The sequence below is a fragment of the Rhinoraja longicauda genome, chromosome 2 (assembly GCF_053455715.1).
Source record: "Rhinoraja longicauda isolate Sanriku21f chromosome 2, sRhiLon1.1, whole genome shotgun sequence".
Classification (NCBI taxonomy): Eukaryota; Metazoa; Chordata; class Chondrichthyes; order Rajiformes; family Arhynchobatidae; genus Rhinoraja; species Rhinoraja longicauda.
Window position 1 is genome coordinate 97,708,875 of NC_135954.1, and position 20,153 is coordinate 97,729,027.

At 39.2% G+C, this 20,153-nt stretch overlaps 1 protein-coding gene across 4 annotated transcripts in view; it reads right to left on the minus strand.

Moving 5' to 3' along the window:
• lmbr1 (limb development membrane protein 1) overlaps positions 1-20,153 on the minus strand; it is a 147,201-nt gene that overhangs the window by 14,553 nt on the left and 112,495 nt on the right. For all 4 annotated transcript variants that reach the window (XM_078424807.1, XM_078424816.1, XM_078424831.1 and 1 more), the window contains 3 exons: positions 11,182-11,255; positions 10,838-10,928; positions 9,718-9,784 (listed from right to left, as the gene is read on the minus strand). In XM_078424807.1, the coding sequence (XP_078280933.1) occupies positions 9,718-9,784; positions 10,838-10,928; positions 11,182-11,255 (232 nt within the window). The remainder of the gene's footprint in view (positions 1-9,717; positions 9,785-10,837; positions 10,929-11,181; positions 11,256-20,153) is intronic.

The window sequence follows — 20,153 nt, forward strand, 5'->3', positions numbered from 1 at the left end:
ACCCCTACTCCCCTCCCCACTACCCTCTCCCTCTCCCCCACCCCCACCCCACCCCCACTCTACCACCCTACCCCCCACTACCCTACCCCCCACTCCACCACCCCACTCCACCACCCCCCACTCCACCACCCTACCCCCCACTCCACCACCCTACCCCCCACTCCACCACCCTACCCCCCACTCCACCACCCTACCCCCCCACTCCACCACCCCACTCCCCACTCCACCACCCCACTCCTCACTCCACCACCCCACTCCCCTTCCCTCCCACCCTATCCCCTCTCATCAATGGGCCTCACACTACGCAAGCGACGAGGCCTGGTGAGCGGCGGGGCCAGGTGAGCGGCGGGGCCAGGTGAGTGGCGAGGCATGTGTTTTGCTGAAAAATGTGAGGCGAAATCGGAATGGCGGATATGAAATAAAAAAGCGGAAACTTTCCGCCAAATTCGGAAGGGTTGGGAGGTCTGCTAAGAGATTTGCTAATTAACTGGCTAATTGAATTGTTTGTTCTTAATAGATTATGAAGTATAAACTCCCTACGTAACAGACTACTAGTTGTGAAGGGAAATCGGTTGTTTTATAAATATGCCACAATTACCAAATATACTTGGCAAATTCAATTAATCAGCAAATGTTATGAGAAATTTCTACTCTCGAATTTTCATGAATTAGGTCAAAAACATTGAAAGGAAGTAAAAGTGTATGTGAACAAAATTAGCCACTATGTTCCACACCATACAAGAAAATATGGCATTTGAGTTAAAACACATTGACTACATTTTCATGAAATATGAATATCATTCCTACCTAGAACCCTGGAAGAAAATTAGAGCAAGGCTTTTCTCACCTGCAACGCAAAGTTTTACTTCCTTTTCTCAAACCGTCACAGGTATCAAAACAATAAAAACAAGCATCAAATAAAAATCATTGCCCGTCAACAGTGGACTGCATCAGCCCACAGTTTGCCATACTACAAGCACCCGAATGTAAAATACTTCCTCATTTTTGAAGAAATCCCATTACATATAAAAATAATTAAACATTTTACAATATAACTTCCAGAAGATCAACTGCTTTTTTGTGTGAGACTTCCTCTTGTGACCAAGACATGGAACAATGGATGGTCCATGCTTATTTTTTTAATAAAACATTTTATTAGAAGGCCTAAACTTTAGCCTTTTGATTATTTCACAAAAAAATTGAAAAACTTGTTAAAAATGCTTATTCGCCATTTACAAATGTACATTAATACATATTTCCAAATTTAGGTATTTCAAACATTTAGAAAGGCACAATACCTTTAAACCTAAATATTACTTGATGATTTCCATAAATTACAGATTTCAGTTATTTAAAATAATTTAGATTTATTATTGTCACACGTTGTGAGGTACAATGAAAAGTTGTGTTGTATGCTACCCAATCAGATTATATAATACCATACACAAATAAAATCCAGTCAAACTCAAGTTCAAAAGGTAGATCAGAGGAAGCTGCAGATCGCAGAATATAGTTCTCAGCATTGTAGCACACTAGTTCCATAAACAAGTTCACAATGGGGTAGAGGTGAATTGGACAATATCCTAACTTAAGCTAAGGGTTGAGGCCCTTCTATAGCCTGAGAGTCAGGGTAAAGTCACCATGGATCCCATCATCTAAATCTTCTGGACAGACCTTGTCAAACGCCTTATTCAAGTTCATGCTGCCAACATCCACTGCCCTACCCTAATCTAAATGATCTATATTTCCCTTCTTAAACAAAACAACAACACTGGCGACTCTCCAGCCCTCCAGGGCCTCGTTCACGATGAGAGAAGATAGTGATCCTTGTTAAGGCCCCTGCAATCTCCTGTCTTGCCTCTCAATAATCTAGGAGAGATCCCATCAGGCCCTGATGACCGTTACTCCACCAGTGTCTTTTTTTGCTAGAGAACACACTCCTTCCTCATGGTCACACTCTCAGAGCACAGTGCCAACAAGAGAGAGGAAACTGAACACAATGCTACAGCTGTGATAGACACAAAATGCTGGAGTAACTCAGCAGGAAAGGCAGCATCTCTGGAGAGAAGGAATGGCTGAAGTTTCGGGTTGTGACCCTTCTTTCATGTTAAAAGAATATTTACCTAACAGCATGAGGAAGGATCGTAAGCCAACAGGTTGACGGTCCATTTCCCCCCACAGATGCTGCTTGATCTGCTGAGTACTATCAGTAATTGGGTTTTCATCAAACAGCTTCCTGATTCCGAATGTTCATATTTGATGATCGGCTTACAAGGCACACCTGTCTGTCTTGAAATGAGATATCCACAGAAACACCCACAGTCCCCAGTCATTCACTACCTTGAAAAGGACATCCTGCTTTCCTTTCCCACCCCCCTCCCTCCCTCCCCACATAATGGGTTAACTTTACATTGTATTCAATTGGTTATATTCTTAAATATCAAGTTGCCTTCATACAAACAGTAAAAGATTTTGTGTGTTGTTCATTGCTTATTCACTTTCATAAGCCAGTTAACATGGAAACGCAAAACTCGGTCCTTTATCCAAGTCACTGATAGAGACCAGTAACAAAGCCTGATTCTTTCAATGCAGTTTATCCTATGCACAAAATATTTCAGATTCCGGAGTCATAGTGTGGAAAGAGGTCATCAGCCCAACTTACTCACACTGACCAACATGTCCCATCTGCACGAGTCCCACCTGCCTGCGTTTGGCTCATATCCTACTCCACCTATCCTATCCATGTACCTGTCTAAATGTTCCTTAAAGGTTACGATAATACCTGCCTCACCTACCTCCTCCTTTAAAAAGGTCACAAAGTGCTTTCTTATTCTTCGATCCTCCAGCCATTACGTACAAAATTCTAAACACATCGCCACTTCTTCCACATGTACCCGGTCCTCCTGCTATTGCTTTTAATTTGAATGGTTACATCACGATGTCCCTTCACTTCAATTTCTCAATTTAAAATACAACTTTTGCGATAAAACTGCACCAGTCTGTCATCTTTCCAATCTCCACACTCCATTTTGCATATTGTGTAGCAACCTTTGAATCAGCTAAATGCATTTATTTCTTTTCATCTATTGAGTGCCACTCGGCATAACCTACAAAATGATGCCTCTTGATATTTCCTGAAGCACTGCATGAATCACTGTACTCTCACACATCCCATTAATCTTGTTTGGACAGCTGTGTCTGTGCATTTGGTGGCAGAATTTTAAATTGTTCAATCGCTTCCTTTTTTCTCCTCTTCCATTCTTTACATAAATCCCTACAGTAAACGATTCAGGAAAGTCATTCTTTTACTGAAAGAGATGGCAGATTTTTGCCAACAAACCAGGTTCTCAGTCACAGCATGCGCTGTGATGCAAAGCTTCACATGCAAATTTCATTTAATAAACAATCAGCTTAGCTGTTGAACAAAAACAGCTTGCTCTAATGGAGACTGTTAATGTCAAAATTTGATCACAAGGAAAACATTTTGACAATCCTCGAAAGAACTCCTAAAAAAAAACTTGTCTGCAATAACTCATTAAGTACAATGAATATCTCATGACATTGAACACATATTGGTACACTTTTGTGATTTTAGAATTTGTGTTTTGAAAATTCAGAATCTTCAATTTGAATAATATTAAATTCAAAAAGTCCTTTTTATTTTTTCCCATCAAAATATTGAGGATTTCTGAGTCATAGAAGTGGTGTAAGGAGATACAGAATAGAACTACCCTCAATTTTACCAATAAATTTTGACCCAACATTCAAAATGTCTTCTTTACACAATAGTGGATTTTTTCATACTTTTATCTCTGCTGGATTTGGAATTTCGACAAGGTCAATCTAGGCCATGAAGGGTAGTACTTCACTTTAGAACGTCGACCATCAGCAATACACAAATTCCCAGAAGTGGCGGAGCAGGTAGAGCTGCTACCTCACAGCACCACGGACCTAGGTTTAATCCTGACATCGGGTGCCATTTGCATGGACATTCACCTTGTGAACACGTGGGTTTCCCCCAGGTGCTCTGGTTTCCTCTCACATTACAAAGCCTTGCTTGTTTGCAGGTTAATTGGCCACTGCAAATTTCACCAATGTGTTTCCATGTTGTCCGTTCCAATCAATCAAAAGATCAAGCACAAAGATGCATTTCAATACCAGAGATATGGCTTGAGCAAATCCTAACAATGAAACATCATTTCTGTATGTGCTCCCAGACACACCATTACGAAACATCATTGAAGTGGCGCAATGGTACAGATGCTATCTTACAATGCCAGTAAACCAAGTTCAACCTGACTACCGGTGCTTTCCATGTAGAGTTTGTACATTCTCCCTGTGACCTTGTGGGTTTTCTCCGGGTACTCCAGTTCCCTCCCACACATCAAAGACACACAGGTTTGTTGGTTAATTGGCTTCAGCAAAAATTGTAAATTGTCCCTAGTGTTAGTGCTAGTGTACGAGGTGACCGTTGGTCTGCGCGGACTCTGTGGGCCAAAGAGCCATTTTCCATCCTGTTTTTCTAAAGGCTAAAGTCAAATTATGAAATAATTGTAGTGTCAACAGACAAGCAAACAGGCTTCTCCACTGATGCTAGAGCAATTAACATAACTGCTTGAAATATCAGATTCCTAATCTCTCTACCTAAATGGATGTACTCATGCAAGATTAGGACAGTTAACAATAACAGCTCTAAATGGAAGTCACTAACTTCGTGAAAATTACATTGAGTCGTACAGCACAAAAACTGTACCCGTCTCCCCTGCCAGCACTTGGTCTGCAGCCTTCTTTGCCAAGGCGACTCAAGTGCTGAGCTGCTGAGCTACTAAAATCAGAGGAGCTCTCAAGCAGTGCACTCCAAACTCCGAGTAAAATAAAAAATCTTCCTCACATCCCCTGAAGCCTCTTACTCTTGACTTAAAACTGGTTACAGGGGAAATTTATTTTACTGCCGATCCCATCCACAGTCCTCACAATTTTGTACGCCTCTAACCGAGTCACCTGCCTGCTCCCATCAGCCTTTCCACTCCAGAAAAGCAATCCTAGTCCATCCGATCTCTACTCAAACCTAAAATGCTCCCTTCCAGGCAACACCCTGGAGAATCTCCTCTGCACATCTTCCAGATCAACCAAGGCCTTTCTATACTGTGGCAGTTAAAACTGCACACAATATTTCAAATCTGGGCTCATCATTTAAAAAAAATAATAAAGCTGTACCACAACTATTCTGCACCATCATTGAAAGCCTTACAAAGGGCAACATCTTACAAAATTCTTTACCACGCTATTTATCTGGGCTGCCAAGTTCAGGGATCGTCGGGCTTGTACACCAAGGTCCCTCTGTTCCTCAATACTTGCTCGCACTCTACCATTCAATTTGTCCACCCTAACAACTGACCTTCCAAAATGCATCTCTTCACACATAAAGATCAAATTGCTTTGCCTTATTTACCAGCTAATTAATATCTTCCTGTAGCCCGAGACCATTCTCCTCACTGTCCATAACCACATTTATTTCTGTGTTACATAGATTAAATAAAATGTCATGTTTAACTGGGAATTGCATGTGTTGCTTACATGCATCTGGCCAGTAAGCTGTCAAAGATGATCTTGCTTACATCAGCTTACTACGTATAACAAAGCAGAGGGATGCAGTAATGTGACAAAAAGATTACGCCTGTCTGTTGGGAAAAATATTATGCCAAATTACTTAACTTAAAATAAGTGAAAATGCACAGCAACATCTGTGGAAAGAGAAAAAGTTAAAGTTTTACATCCAAAACCCAGTCAGAACCAGGGAAGGTAAAAAAAAAAAACTGACCCGCTGAGTAACTCCAACACTTTATGTCCTTTCTTGTGAACCAGCATCTTCAGTTCCTTGTTACTACGAGATTAAAAAACTAGTGGCCATGAAGAGCTAAATAGGACAAAGCCGTGAAGAGATAAATAGAATAAAGGGGATACCTCTGATATGGCATGTCCAAATGCATTAATGAGGGAAGTTACAAATGCTTTATGCTTCTTTGGATGTGTAACATATTGTTAATAGCAAAGTTAATAGTGCAGTTTTGTCATATAACAATGTATGTCGCTTAAATCAGCACGTTGAGGGAAATCGAGGAGAATTAGGATGAGAATTACAAAATGGCCTTCACGCCACCTTTAATTAATTAAAATACATTTCACAGTCTCGAACAATGATGGAACAGAGTACAGGGCGGAGGTAAAGACCATAGTAACATGGTGTCAAGCCAACTACTTCTTTCCCTCGCGTTAACAAGTTGAAGGAGCTAGTTAGTTATGGACTTCAGGAAGCAGGATGGTATACACGCCCTAATCAGCATAAATGGTGCTGAAGTGGAGATGGTGAACCTCAAGTTCCTCAGGTGCAAAATATCACCAGCAATTTGTTCTAGACCAAGCACGTGACGCTACAGCCAAGAGAGCACATCAACGCCTCTAGTTCCTCAAAAGACTCAGGAAATTTAGAATATCTTCAATGACAGTTACCAACTTCTACAGATGCACCATTGATAGCATCAATGGCATCCTGCTTGGTTTCATAACAGTTCTGCCTAAGACCACAGGAATTGCAGAGTGTTGTGGATTCCGCCCAAACAGCATCCTCTCCATCAACTTCATGCTGCCGCAGGAAAGCTGCCAATATAACCAGGATAATTTTCACCATGGTTGTTCCCTCTTCTGTCGGCCAGAAAACAAAATCTTGAAAGAACCTAACACCAGATTCAGGAACAACTTTTTTTCCTGCTGTTATCAGAGAACAGAATAGTCCTCCCCATAAACTAGGGTGTAGACCTAATCTTCCAAACTAACACACTGCACTGTACTCTCTGCAACTGGAAGGCTATAAAGCTGTAACACTATATTCTGCACTCGGGTAAATGTCTCTTTGCACGGCCTGTTGCACATGTGCATGGCTTGATTGTATTTGTGTAGTGTGATTTGACTTGAGCCGACAACGTGCAAACAAAGCTTTTCATTGTATTTGGCACATAAAAATAATAAACAATACATAACATGCCACCTATAAGCCCAAGCCTAGATATTGTCCAGGTCTTGTCCTCTTTATCCATCATCACAAATGGGGGACTTCACTTCACCTCAGGAATTTCTCCCTTTTGTCCATGTTTGGACAAAGGCTCTATGAGATTCTGTGAGTAGGTTGATGAGGCAAGTACCAGTGTGGAATTAGATTCAGCCTGCGACCAATCATTGTCAAAATAAAATCCAAATACAATCTAATACACAGTACTTGGATTAAATGCTCAATAAAATGAAAAGCAAGAAGACAAAGACAGAAAATGCTGAAAATATTCAGGCAATACCTGTGGAGAATGAAATGTAATCAATATTTCAATTCAATGATATTTCATCTGAATTAGGAAAAGTTAGAAATTAAACATGTTTCGTATTGCCAACAATGGGGAAGAGTGGAGAAGTCAAAATTGAATGGCACAATGATATGAGCTGAGTGGATCCAAATAGAACATTTCCGAGAATGGAAGAAAGAAAAAAATAATAATTCCAAAACTCAGGTGCAAAGTATTATAATTACTGGAAATTGGTAATAAAAGATAATACTGGAAATAGCCAGCATCTCCGGAGAGAGGAAAAACTGGTTTATGTTACGAGTTTAATTTAGAGAGAAACTATGGAAACAGACTCTTCAGCCCAACGGGTCCACACCAGTTCTATGTTATGCCACTTTCAAATCCACTCCTTACACATTCGGATTGATTTGCAGAGACCAATTGACAAGCATAAATCAAGCATACACCACCCATGGAGGCCAATTGACAAACATAATCAGAAAAGGTTAGTTATTTGAAATTATGAAATTCAGTATCAAGCCAAAGTGCGCGGTTGGAAAATGAGACGCTTATGCCGGGCTTCTATTGAACAGGAAAAGACGCCAAGACAGTCAGAGTGGGAGTGGAATGAAGAATAAAAGCTACAGGCAACTGGAAGGTCAGGTGTACCCTTGGTGACTGATCAGAGGTGTTCTGCTAATGTGGAGGAGACTGCATTGAGCATGAATGCAGCACAATCCTTGGAAGGAGTATCTGGGATCCTGCTTGCTAAAGGGAAGAGGCATGGGGAAACTGCAGCATATCCTGAGATTATGTGGGAAGGTACCATGAAATCGGAAATGGGTTCATGTGAAGGCGAGAGTATGAACCATTAAGTGCAGAAGAAGCAGTCCTTATGAAAAGCAGGGAAATATCAAAGATGTTCTGTGAACGTGGGGGCGAATGCATGAAACCAAGGTCAAATTAAGCCCAATTCCAACCCTCTTGGTGGTATAGCAGTATTGCTCCCTTACACCGCTTACAGTTTCGGAGACCCAGGTTCGATCCAGTCTATCTGTACGGAGTTTGTACATTCTTCCCGTGACCGCGTGGGTTTTCTCCGAGATCTTCTGTTTCCTCCCACACTCCAAAGACGTACAGATTTGTAAGTTAATTGGCTTGATCCAATTGGCTTGATCCCCAGTGTAGTGTTAATGTGTGGGGATCGCAAGTCGGTGCAGACTCGGTGGGCCAAAGGGCCTGTTTCCGCGCTATATCTCCAAACTGAGATCTTCCAGTGGTTTGTATTTTACTCGACCCTAAAATTAGGTTCTTGAAAAGCTTTTCCAACACAAAATTGAGGAAGATGATACGATGAACTGCAGATGTTGGAATGTTGAGTGGAAAAACACAAAGTGCTGGAGTAGCTCAATAGGTCACGCAGCATTTCTGGAGAACATCGATAGGTGATGTGTCAGTCTGAAGAAGCGTCCAGACTGAAATGTCACCTATTCATGTTCTCCAGAAAAAAAATGAGGAAAGTAGCTGACAACTTTGCTATTGGTAGGAAGCAACCAACAGCTGCAGTGCACTTAATACGATTCAACTTTGCATCCCAGTGTGCATAGTTCCAAAGTTCAGATTTGAGTCATTCCTTGATCATTACTACAGCACTTTAAAGTATTCCTTCAGTGTATGCAATGCATTACTTTGAAACTCTAATTAAATCTGCTTCAGTTGCTCAACTATCCAAGTCAAATATTGTTCCACGTACAAAACAGCCTATGAAATAAGTAGACCAAATTTACCCTTACAGATTATGTCTGACATGCTCCATGTATCCACTCAGAATCCATAATGTTGCCAGAGCTGTTTGAAAGAGGGGCTGGAGCAATAAAAACACATTTATTCATGTACTTTCTCCAGAAGCTAAAACTAGTTTATTCATATTCTCTCCTTGCATCTGTCCTCTACTATTTCTCCTACAAATAATCATCTACTTGTCCTCCAGAAATATTTAAGGTCTCTCAAATTGTTACATGGAAAATGAAACATTCTAGTTCCCATCTACATAAGGCATTTCACAATCTATCTTTGAACTCATTTTGAAATCATGAATTTGTATTCCTACATTAGCGTCTTACAAAAAAAAATCCTCCATCAATTTTTGGAAGCAATCTCATTAGAACCACCAGAGTCTACAAGATGTTTTGAAGATATCACCTTGTCTTAATAGTGCTAATGTTTAGTAATGGTGGTATACTTTGTAATAGCAGAGGAATACCACACAACTTTAACACCACAATATGACATCTGCATTGAAGCCAGCCCAGTTTCATGACAAACACCAATACATGTGCAGTAATTAATAACTAGTCTCCAGAATAGAGAAAATAATTAATCTTACCCAAAGTTCTTGACATAACAGGTAATGCTGAACTAAGAACCAATATTGAAACACAATTTCCGATGATCTGTTGGACAGGAGAAAAAAAATCCCATTGAGACAAACTCATTAAGTTTTTGATTTGCACAACAAAGGCTAAAGTTTCACAACTTTACTGTGATAATAAAAATGAGAAAAAAAATCACAAACACCATTCAATGAGACAACACATATTGTTTTAATTTGAAGATTTGGCAACTTGTATTTTATTTGTACTTGATAAAATATTCCAAAATGAAGGATCAGTGCTGCTATCTAAATGACAGGAAGGGACAGGAAGAAATGGACAAATGCAGCAAAACTATTCATAATAATCCAGTTGAAGTGAAAACACCAAATCATGGACAATTCCATTTGATAATCAACTGTGTATAATCAAAATCAAATTCAGTACAAATAATTAACCTCCATCAATAAAAGTTTAGGACTAAATATCACTTTGTATTTCAGAAATTCACTGTAAATAGTTACTTAAACTTTTTATCAAGAATTAAATAAATTTGATCTTTCCTGACATCCTAGTACGGTACAATACACACCACAACCCTGATGCTTTTTCAAAACTCTCCAAAAATAGAAAAATTATCATTGTGATGTCTTGACAAAGCTCATGCTACAATGACAGCTGGAAACCACTAGTTTATAAATGTAAATCTTGGATGCCACCATCTGTCCAAGTATTTTAAAAGTTTTAGATCTTCAATCTTGGAGGTGTTATGAAGAACAAGTTTCTTCAGACACTAAATAAATCTATGACTTGCATGCTAACATTGGAGATACAATTAGTTCAATTAAAGTTACTCATTAGCAGATATCCTTCCACTGGATTTCAATAGCTAGTTAACAGGCCTTTCCATCTCAAGCTATTTACAAGTGAATGGACACTATCCAAACCAAACTGAGTACATCCTTTTTCTCCACTACCTAGTTTTATGAAAATCTTCCCATTTCTGTTTACATAACGTGCAAGCAAATATTGATCATTGCAAATGAGCCATTAGAGGCAATTATCCAAGGAAAATTTACCAGCTGTCTGGTTACAAGAGGGCCACAAATACATCATCAGCACTAGCCACTATACCTTTGTCATGGTTGTGTCATCTTTTGTGGGAGCGAGGTCTGCAAAGAACCGGAGGCTATAGAAGCCGACGACAGAGGAGACCATCAGATAGCTGTGAGAATTAAGGAGAAGAACTTCTGCAAGATGAGGAATGCAAGGGTTTCATTCATATCCTTTGCCACCCCCTTCACTTCCTTAGAATTGGGAAAATACAAAGAATTTCTCTGAAGTGTCACCATAGTAACATGGCCCAAACCTTCGCCACTGTTTATCTAGCTCTAACTCTTAGTAAAATACCACTGTCCCAGAAAACGGCTCATAATACTTGTTAACAGACATGATTGGTTTTAAGAAAAAAAGGATACAAAATCAGGATGATTTCAAACGCCGCACCAACAAACCCAAATGCAGACAGAGAGACTTTTCCAAGGCCTAGTTCCTGAAAAGGAAAAAAAAACAAAGTTTTTCTCCCATGAAATACATCTAAATGCCCAGGTAATGCATTTTTGACATAACTTGGAGAAAGTATATTGAAAAAATGGTTACTCTAAATCTTGAAATTTCCAGGTCAACATTAATAGTTACATCCTTGGAAATTATTGTAATGGGATAGAATTATGGGATTTTATGAATGAAAATAATATACAACAATCAAGTGCACCAGAATATAAAAGTAGGCAGTTTTGTTTTAGTTTCATAACATAAACTGTTCATCTGGTTAAAGAAATAAACTTCACTTTTCGGCTGTTGTCAGAGGGTGTGCCAGTTGGTTTCTTTTTAAATAATGTTCATAGAAATCACATTTTTAGTTATTTTTCTCTCTACAACTTAATTTCTCTACACCTCAATTTACACAATTTTTTGTTGAGTTAATAAATTAGGGGCCACAGTCCCTTCGAAGTAGGTGTTAAATTATCTTGTTGGTTGCATTTGAAAAGGAGCACAGGATCTTCCATTATGTTGATAAAGCAACATCTTGTCTCTGCTTGTGGTTTCTGCTTTTGCCATCGCTCAGCTACTGTAAACACCATTTTCAGAGCGATATGACCACAGAAGGAAATGCACATCATTCCAGTTTTTTAAAAAAATTTAAAGGTCGAACCCTTATCTCTACTTCTGCAAGTACACAAAAACCAGCCATATAAAGAAAATAAATGGGTGCACTTTCAATATTATACACATTTATAGTAAAGCAAAAATGTTTGCTCTTAATATTTTTTTAAAGTTATATATTTGGTAAAGGCAGTGCATTAATTTTTTTTCATGAATGATTAAGACTGAAAATTGATTGCCAGCTTATGATCTGATGTTTACATTCAATCATAACAAATCAGTTGTAAGGAATTACAGAGAGACACATCATGTGCAAGATACAATTGTACACATTATTCTAATGGACAAGTGAACGTCGAGGCTGCTAATCCAGGAAATTCACACTTTTATCACATCAATGGAAATTGAGAATTTGCATTCAATTTGAAGAAATTTGTAAATTAAATAAAAAACTGGTGCCAATTAAAGTGGCTAGAAAGCTCTTTGATGTTCATCTTAGTTGTTCACAAGTGGCCACTGAGTTGCACTGAATCACTGAGAGGAACAATGAGAATTAAACTGAGCAGGAACAAGCAGTTCAGAGGCTCACCACCACCCCCTTCAGGATCATCCGGGATGGGCAACATGATAACTTCACCAGCCTGACCTGCATTCCAAAACTAAATTTTAACATTAAAATGCCTCAAATGAGGGGGTCTGTGAAAAGGTTTTATTCAAAATGGGAACCTTTTCTGTCATACTTTGAGAATGTAACGGAATTATGTTTTACTTTTATTTATTTACTTATTTTTGTTTACACAATTGCCGATTACCTCACAGGATGGCTGATGCATAATGAATGAGTGTATCCTGAACCATCTGACATGTTGTAGATATGTATGAGCCTGCGCCTTGGAAGAATGTAGAGGTTTTGCTGTCAAATTGTGCATTTGTATTTGTGATATGATGTATTGTGAACACATCAGCTGCAAAGGGGTGTCCAGGGAGGGTGGGTGAGGGTTATTTTTGTTGTTATATATAAAAAACAAAATGGAGGGGAATGTAATGCATTACGTCATTCGTATTGTATCTTTCCTTCAATAAAAATATATATATATTTTTTTTAAATGCCTCAAATTATGTGGATGCATAACCCCCAAAACAAATAACTTCAGCTGCAGCAACTTGAAATCATGGCAGTGCCTGAAAAAAGCCACCTCAAGAAATATTCAAATGCTAACCAAATATTCGAACTTCATTTCTACATTTTTAGTATCCATGTTCAGAGCTAGAGGGGATCTGGAGGCTACAGAGACAGGGTCAGCATTGTGCTAATCCTTTATTGCAGGTTATTGCTCAATGATATTTATATGGATGCTGTATTAATGGCCTAGTTTGGTTTCCTTAGTCTTCACTAAGGAAGATACAAACAATCTCTCAGATGTCCTAGTGGCCAGAGATCCTAGGGTGACGGAAGAACTGAAGGAAATTCACATTAGGCAGGAAATGATGTTGGATAGACTGATGGGACTGAAGGCTGATAAATCCCCAGGGCCTGATGGTCTGCATCCCAGGGTGCATAAGGAGATGGCTCTAGAAATCGTGGACGCATTGGTGATCATTTTCCAATGTTCTATAGATTCAGGATCAGTTCCTGTGGATTGGAGCTAATGTTATCCCACTATATAAGAAAGGAGGGAGGGAGAAAACAGGAAATTATAGACCAGTTAGTCTGACATCAGCGGTGGGGAAGATGCTGGAGTCAATTATAAAAGACAAAATTATGGAGCATTTGGACAGCAGTAACAGGATCGTTCCGAGTCAGCATGGATTTACGAAGGGGAAATCATGCTTGACTAATCTCCTGGAATTTTTTGAGGATGTAACTAGGAAAATTGACGGGAGAGCCAGTGGATGTGGTGTACCTCGACTTTCAGAAAGCCTTCGACAAGGTCCCACATAGGAGATTAGTGGGCAAAATTAGAGCACATGGTATTGGGGGTAGGGTACTGACATGGATAGAAAATTGGTTGGCAGACAGAAAGCAAAGAGTAGGGATAAATGGGTCCCTTTCAGAATGGCAGGCAGTGACCAGTGGGGTACAGCAAGGCTCGGTGCTAGGACCACAGCTATTTACAATATACATTAATGACTTGGATGAAGGGATTAAAAGTACCATTAGCAAATTTGCAGATGATACAAAGTTGGGTGGCAGTGTGAACTGTGAGGAAGCTGCTATGAGGTTGCAGGGTGACTTGGACAGGTTGTGTGAGTGGGCGGATGCATGGCAGATGCAGTTTAATGTGGATAAGTGTGAGGTTATCCACTTTGGTGGTAAGAATAGGAAGGCAGATTATTATCTGAATGGTGTCAAGTTAGGAAAAGGGGACGTACAACAAGATCTGGGTGTCCTAGTGCATCAGCCATTGAAAGGAAGCATGCAGGTACAGCAGGCAGTGAAGAAAGCCAATGGAATGTTGGCCATAACAAGAGGAGTTGAGTATAGGAGCAAAGAGGTCCTTCTGCAGTTGTACAGGGCCCTAGTGAGACCGCACCTGGAGTACTGTGTGCAGTTTTGGTCTCCAAATTTGAGGAAGGATATTCTTGCTATTGAGGGTGTGCAGAGTAGGTTTACTAGGTTAATTCCCGGAATGGCGGGACTGTCATATGTTGAAAGACTAGAGCGACTAGGCTTGTATACACTGGAATTTAGAAGGATGAGAGGGGTTCTTATCGAAACATAAGATTACTAAGGGTTTGGACACGTTAGAGGCAGGAAACACGTTCCCAATGTTGGGGGAGTCCAGAACCAGGGGCCACAGTTTAAGAATAAGGGGTAGGCCATTTAGAATGGAGATGAGGAAAAACTTTTTCACTCTGTGGAATTCTCTGCCTCAGAAGGCAGTGGAGGCCAATTCTCTGAATGCATTCAAGAGAGAGCTAGATAGAGCCCTTAAGGATAGCGGAGTCAGGGGGTATGGGGAAAGGAAACGTTGCTCATAGAAGGAAACCAAATGAATCGTTTAAAATCTCACTGACGAGTTACTAGCACAACGGTCAAAGTTTAGACAGCATCAAAAGACAGGCAAAAATGAATTATCTTTTTCAAGGGAAAATAATAATCTGGATTAAAATGTATTTTGTTGCTATGAGCAAATAATCCTGTCACAGATACCAGTATTTATTGGTAACTAGCCATCAACAACCTGTTTACTAAATCAGACGCACAAAAAAGGTATTTACACTGTATGTGACCTTGCACACTTCAGGAGTGGCAAATTCAATGCATTTCATGCTGCAACAAACACCAAAGAAGTTGCTTTGATGCTTGTGCGAAAGTACATTATCTTGAAACATTTAGCGTTCAATAAATCCATATTTTATCAGCTGCTTTTTTTGTATTTCTCATATTCCTTTCATATTCCTTTCATGTTTCTTGTGTGCTTCACACTTCAGTACTAAAAACAGGTGAAGTGGTAATCCAGCTTTTTGAAATCACACACCATCCTATGTTAAAAAAGGTACAAAAGGAAATTAAGATCACACTACTGATGGGTTAAAGCAAGCTCAAAGGGCAGTCCCTTCAGGTGGATGGACTTCTTAAACTTTCAAAAAGATAAGAAAACTGCTGGTTTATGAAGAATACATGTAACAATGAAGAAAACATTGGTATCTTCAAACACCTCCAAATTCCTCAAGCATAAATTAGGTTCTCAAAGGATAACACCAAGTTCATTTCTGACATTATGGTATTCTTCAACTTAACTAACAAAGCAGTTGTTTGAATTAGTCAAAATGTTCAAAAATGCAAAAAGATCTAATGCACTAATCCAAATGAGGCAAATGTATGGAACAATTTTAATGATAGAAGGGTTAAAGTTGTCATTGTTAACAAAATGTTCTGATGCAAATCATCTGACACTGATTGTAGCGTAATCTTTCGTTAACTTTACAATATCCACTGAAACCACGGGAAGCCAAAAACCTCATTGTACGTCATTTTAGGATAAACCTGTGTTTCAAATGGGCTAAGTTGAAATCTGTTCAGTGAACAGTTTTGGGATGTTAACATTATTTCTTCAAAACTGGTGGAGAGTTCTGATGTAAAAGTGGTACAAATTAACTGAGATGACAGAATAAATATTAATATAGGAGAGAGAACACGTGTCAATGAATACTCTATCAAACTTCCTCAGGTGTGCAATAGAGGGAACACAGGTAGACCTACTGTTCCATGTTCAATGGACTCTGAACTAGACCAACATAAGGAAAATGCAGGAATTAGAAAATGATAATAGATCACTTACAAAGCATAAATATTATACCGGTTTAACTTGATGTTATGAAAGAGAAATTTGTCTTTAGCAAGCAGTTAACAATTGAGCCGTTGAAGTGTTGTATTTGGATTTCCAAAAGGAAAAGTGATCAAGGCATACAAAAGAGTCAGAAGATAAAAGCTCATTGGATTGACAGGAATCTATCTACCCAAGCAACTTGCAAAATATCGAGTCACTAAATTCAAGGTTGACACAGATAAGTTTTTGGCCTGCAGTGCAAATCAAGCATTACAAAGGTCAGAAGAAAAGGTCAAAGATTAGATAAGCTCCAATCTTTTGGAAAGAGGAACAGGCTCCAGGGAAACACAGAAATGCAACTAGAGCTGCTGCCTCATTGCTCCAGCAACTTTCTTTCATGACCTCTCATGTCTGGATGGAGTTGGGTGTTGTCTGGGTGGAGTTTGCATGCTCTCCTCATGACTGTGCGTTTCCCCTCAAGTGCTCTGGTTTCCTTTAACATCCTTAAAAGATGCAAGTCGGACGGTTAATTAGTTGCTCTAAATGACTTGGGTGCCACAGTGGCACAACGGTAGAGTTGATGCCTTGGAGCTCAGAGACCCGGGTTCGATCCTGACTTCAGGTGCTATATGTAAGGAGCTTGTACATTCTCCCTGTAACCACGTGGGTTTTCGTTAGGGTTTCCGATTTCCTCCCACACTCCAAAGATGTACAGCTTTGTAGGTTAATTGGTGTCACAAAAATTGTGAATTGTCCCTCGTATGTAGGATAGTGATAGTGTACAAGGTGATTGATCATCGGTGCAGACTCTGTGGGCCGAAAAGGCATGTTTCCATGCTGTATCTCTAAAGTCTAAAAACTCTAGTGTACAAGTGAGTGCAGTAGTGTAATTTCAGGGAAGCTATTGAGAATGTGTCATGAACTAAATTGGAAAAAATATACGATTAGTACAATGGTTGCTTCAGGATCAGCACAGAATTGGTAGACCAAAAGGCTTGCTTCCATCCTGTATGTCTCGATTTATCAATGAGAAACATGGCTAGGCCATTTCTTAAATTTCTATGCTCTTAATAAATGGCTCTAATAGCCACAGATTCTGTTGCATCTTCATGCATGCTATGAAGTTTCAAACCCTTAATAAAAAGTGTTCACTTCAAATTCAGTATTGTAATGATGGTATTACTTGGCCTCCACTGAATAGCATACTATTTTATATTTGCTCCTTTCGCCGCCAACTATTTTATGCAAGGACAAGGACAGAACAGACCCACAAAGGATCTGTTCGTGTTGAGTACCACAAGTGAACGGTTCGGAGTTGGGAAATTAGAATCATTTTCTTCCCTACCTAACCTAACAAATGCCTTGGCAGAGTCCTGAGCAAGAGGAGATAGCATGTACATCCCTTATCCAATTGACCATTATCAATGGTGAATCGTTCCCACATATTTCTCAAAATCAACCTGAAATACCTATTTTCTCTCACCAGTGGATCCTTGGTATTGAGATACAAAATGCTAGAGTAACTCAGCAGGACAGGGAGCATCTCTGGAGAGAGGGAATAGGTGACGTTCCGGGTAGAGACCCTTCTTCAGGTCTGCTGCCTGTCCCACTGAGTTGCTCCAGCATTTTGTGTCTATCTTCAGTGTAAACTAGCATCTGCAGTTCCTTCCTACATATTCCTTGGTATTTGTTGGCTTCCCCAGATTAATAGTTGCAAACAAAAGTCATCTCTTTAAATCTTAAAAATGATTCTTCTTGTTTGTAACCATAAAAAAAGGACAAGACTTCAAAACAGGATTTCTCATCTTGATAAAGAGTCGATGCGAACTGGCACATTGCCATTCTTATCAAGCCAATAAATACCACTGAGCTATCAACCTAGAATACATACCTCTTTTTGTTTCCATTTCCATCTGAACCATGTGCAACGTGACTTGCATATCCTTACAAGATTCGGCTTAAAAGAACAGGCTTCTTCATGATTCGCTGCTCTGCCACAACTATTTGATCATGTGCACGCTCTCATGCCTTCTGCTCATATACAGACTACAAACAAAAATATCAAAAACAGCAAAAGCTAGTCTGAACAAAGCCAAAATTCTTGTTTAAAAAGTATATATTGTTTTCAAGTTCTGATAAAAGAATGAATTGAGTTTGTTTTTATATAATAAAGAGGCATAAGTTCAACATGGGATAAACTACCATAAAGTTAATGACTGAATCTATCACACTTCTTCGTACATCATATTTTATTCATTTGTATTTTACTGCATTGAGCATTGCGTGTATTATATAAAATGATAAAGGGCACAGTAAATGTCTTCCTTGAAAAGCAGCCCAACCTGTCCCTCTTCACCAGGACCTTACATAATCTGATTGAACTCACTCACTTCCCTGGATCTAAACCCCCATGTAGGTAGAATCTGAACCCTACATCTAACAAAGGGGTAAACGTGAATAGAACAGTACCCTAGCTTATGGAACAGCAATTCAGAAGCCTGATAACAAAAGGGAAATAAGCTGTTCCCAAGTCTGGTGGTGCATACTTTCATGCTTCTGTACCTTGTGCTGGAAAGGAGCAGGGAGAGGAATGACCGAGGCAGGGCAAGTTTTTTATTATGCTGGATGCTTTACCAAGGCAACGTGAAGTGTAGATGGAACCAATGGTGTAAAGACTGGTCTATGTGATGGACTCGTCTCTATCTATAGCTCTGCAATTTATCACAGTCTTGGGCAGAGTTTTGTTCATTATTCTACATAAAGCCTTCCAAAAATCAAATTACACTACATTCACTTCATTCCCTCTTATCCAATACACAAGTCACATCCTCAAAAAAATCCAACAGATTAGCCATATAGAATTCTCCTTTTATGAATTCATATCAACTCTGTTCAATCCTATTATACTTTAAGGAGTTCTGCCATTACAACCTTCATTATATATTCTAACATTTATCTTACCAGTGACAATAGATTAACAGGTTGATCATCCCTCATTCTCTCTCTCATCTGCTTTCTTTAGTGTTGCTGCATTTGCTCCCCTCCAAACCAGAGGAAAGATTTCAAAATTTACATGACCTACAGAATACGCATCATCTCGAAAACTGCTGTAGATCAACAGGATTGGGAGCAATCCAACTTGCTAATTTCTTAAGTACTATTTTTAGACTAATTTCCTTCAGTTCCACATTCTCATTAGACCTCAACTCCCTAATGTAAGTGCCAGGTGTTGCGTGATTTTTGAAGAGGACAGATGCAATGTAATTGTTTAATTCGTCTGCCATTTCCTTAGTCTCCATTATGTATTTCCTACCTTCAACTGATCTCATTTGTAGTTTCCTTTTTCCATACATAAAAAGGCTCTTACAGACCATTTTTATCTTGCCAGTGTATACAATTTCTCGCAATTTATACAAAAGAGGACACAAATCTTTCAATTGAGAGTGCACAAAGCTGGATACCAGCGATTGTTCGCACTAGGGAGACACCCAAACTTGCTTTGGAACATCAATGCATTCAAATTCATCTACCATAGATTGCACTAAATGGCTTTTATGATCATGTCAGCTTTTAGAACTAAACATGCTTTATGGTCATGATAGCTTTCAGTTCATTTCAATCAGCTCCATTTGAACATTACTGCGGCATGGTAACTTGAGTTCTGACTGATTGACACTTGGGTATTTGGTTGGATGAACATCAGACTAACAAATATAAGCGATATACAAAACACAAGAGAATGATAAAATATGTTCAAATTGAAGCAATTTAAATAAAAGGTATCCATTAGTCCCAATACAAATGCAAGAACAGAAACTAGAAAGGTGGCGGAATCGAGAACTAATTGTTTGTTATTGCAGTTGTACAGACAAAGGTCGTCAAGCCCATTATTCACAGTCCATTACTTTTTATTCGATCCTGAAAGATTATCTTCTCCAACTACCATATTTTTGGAATTTCTCGTGGGATTTCTAACCCATTTAATAATAATAATAATAATAATAATAATA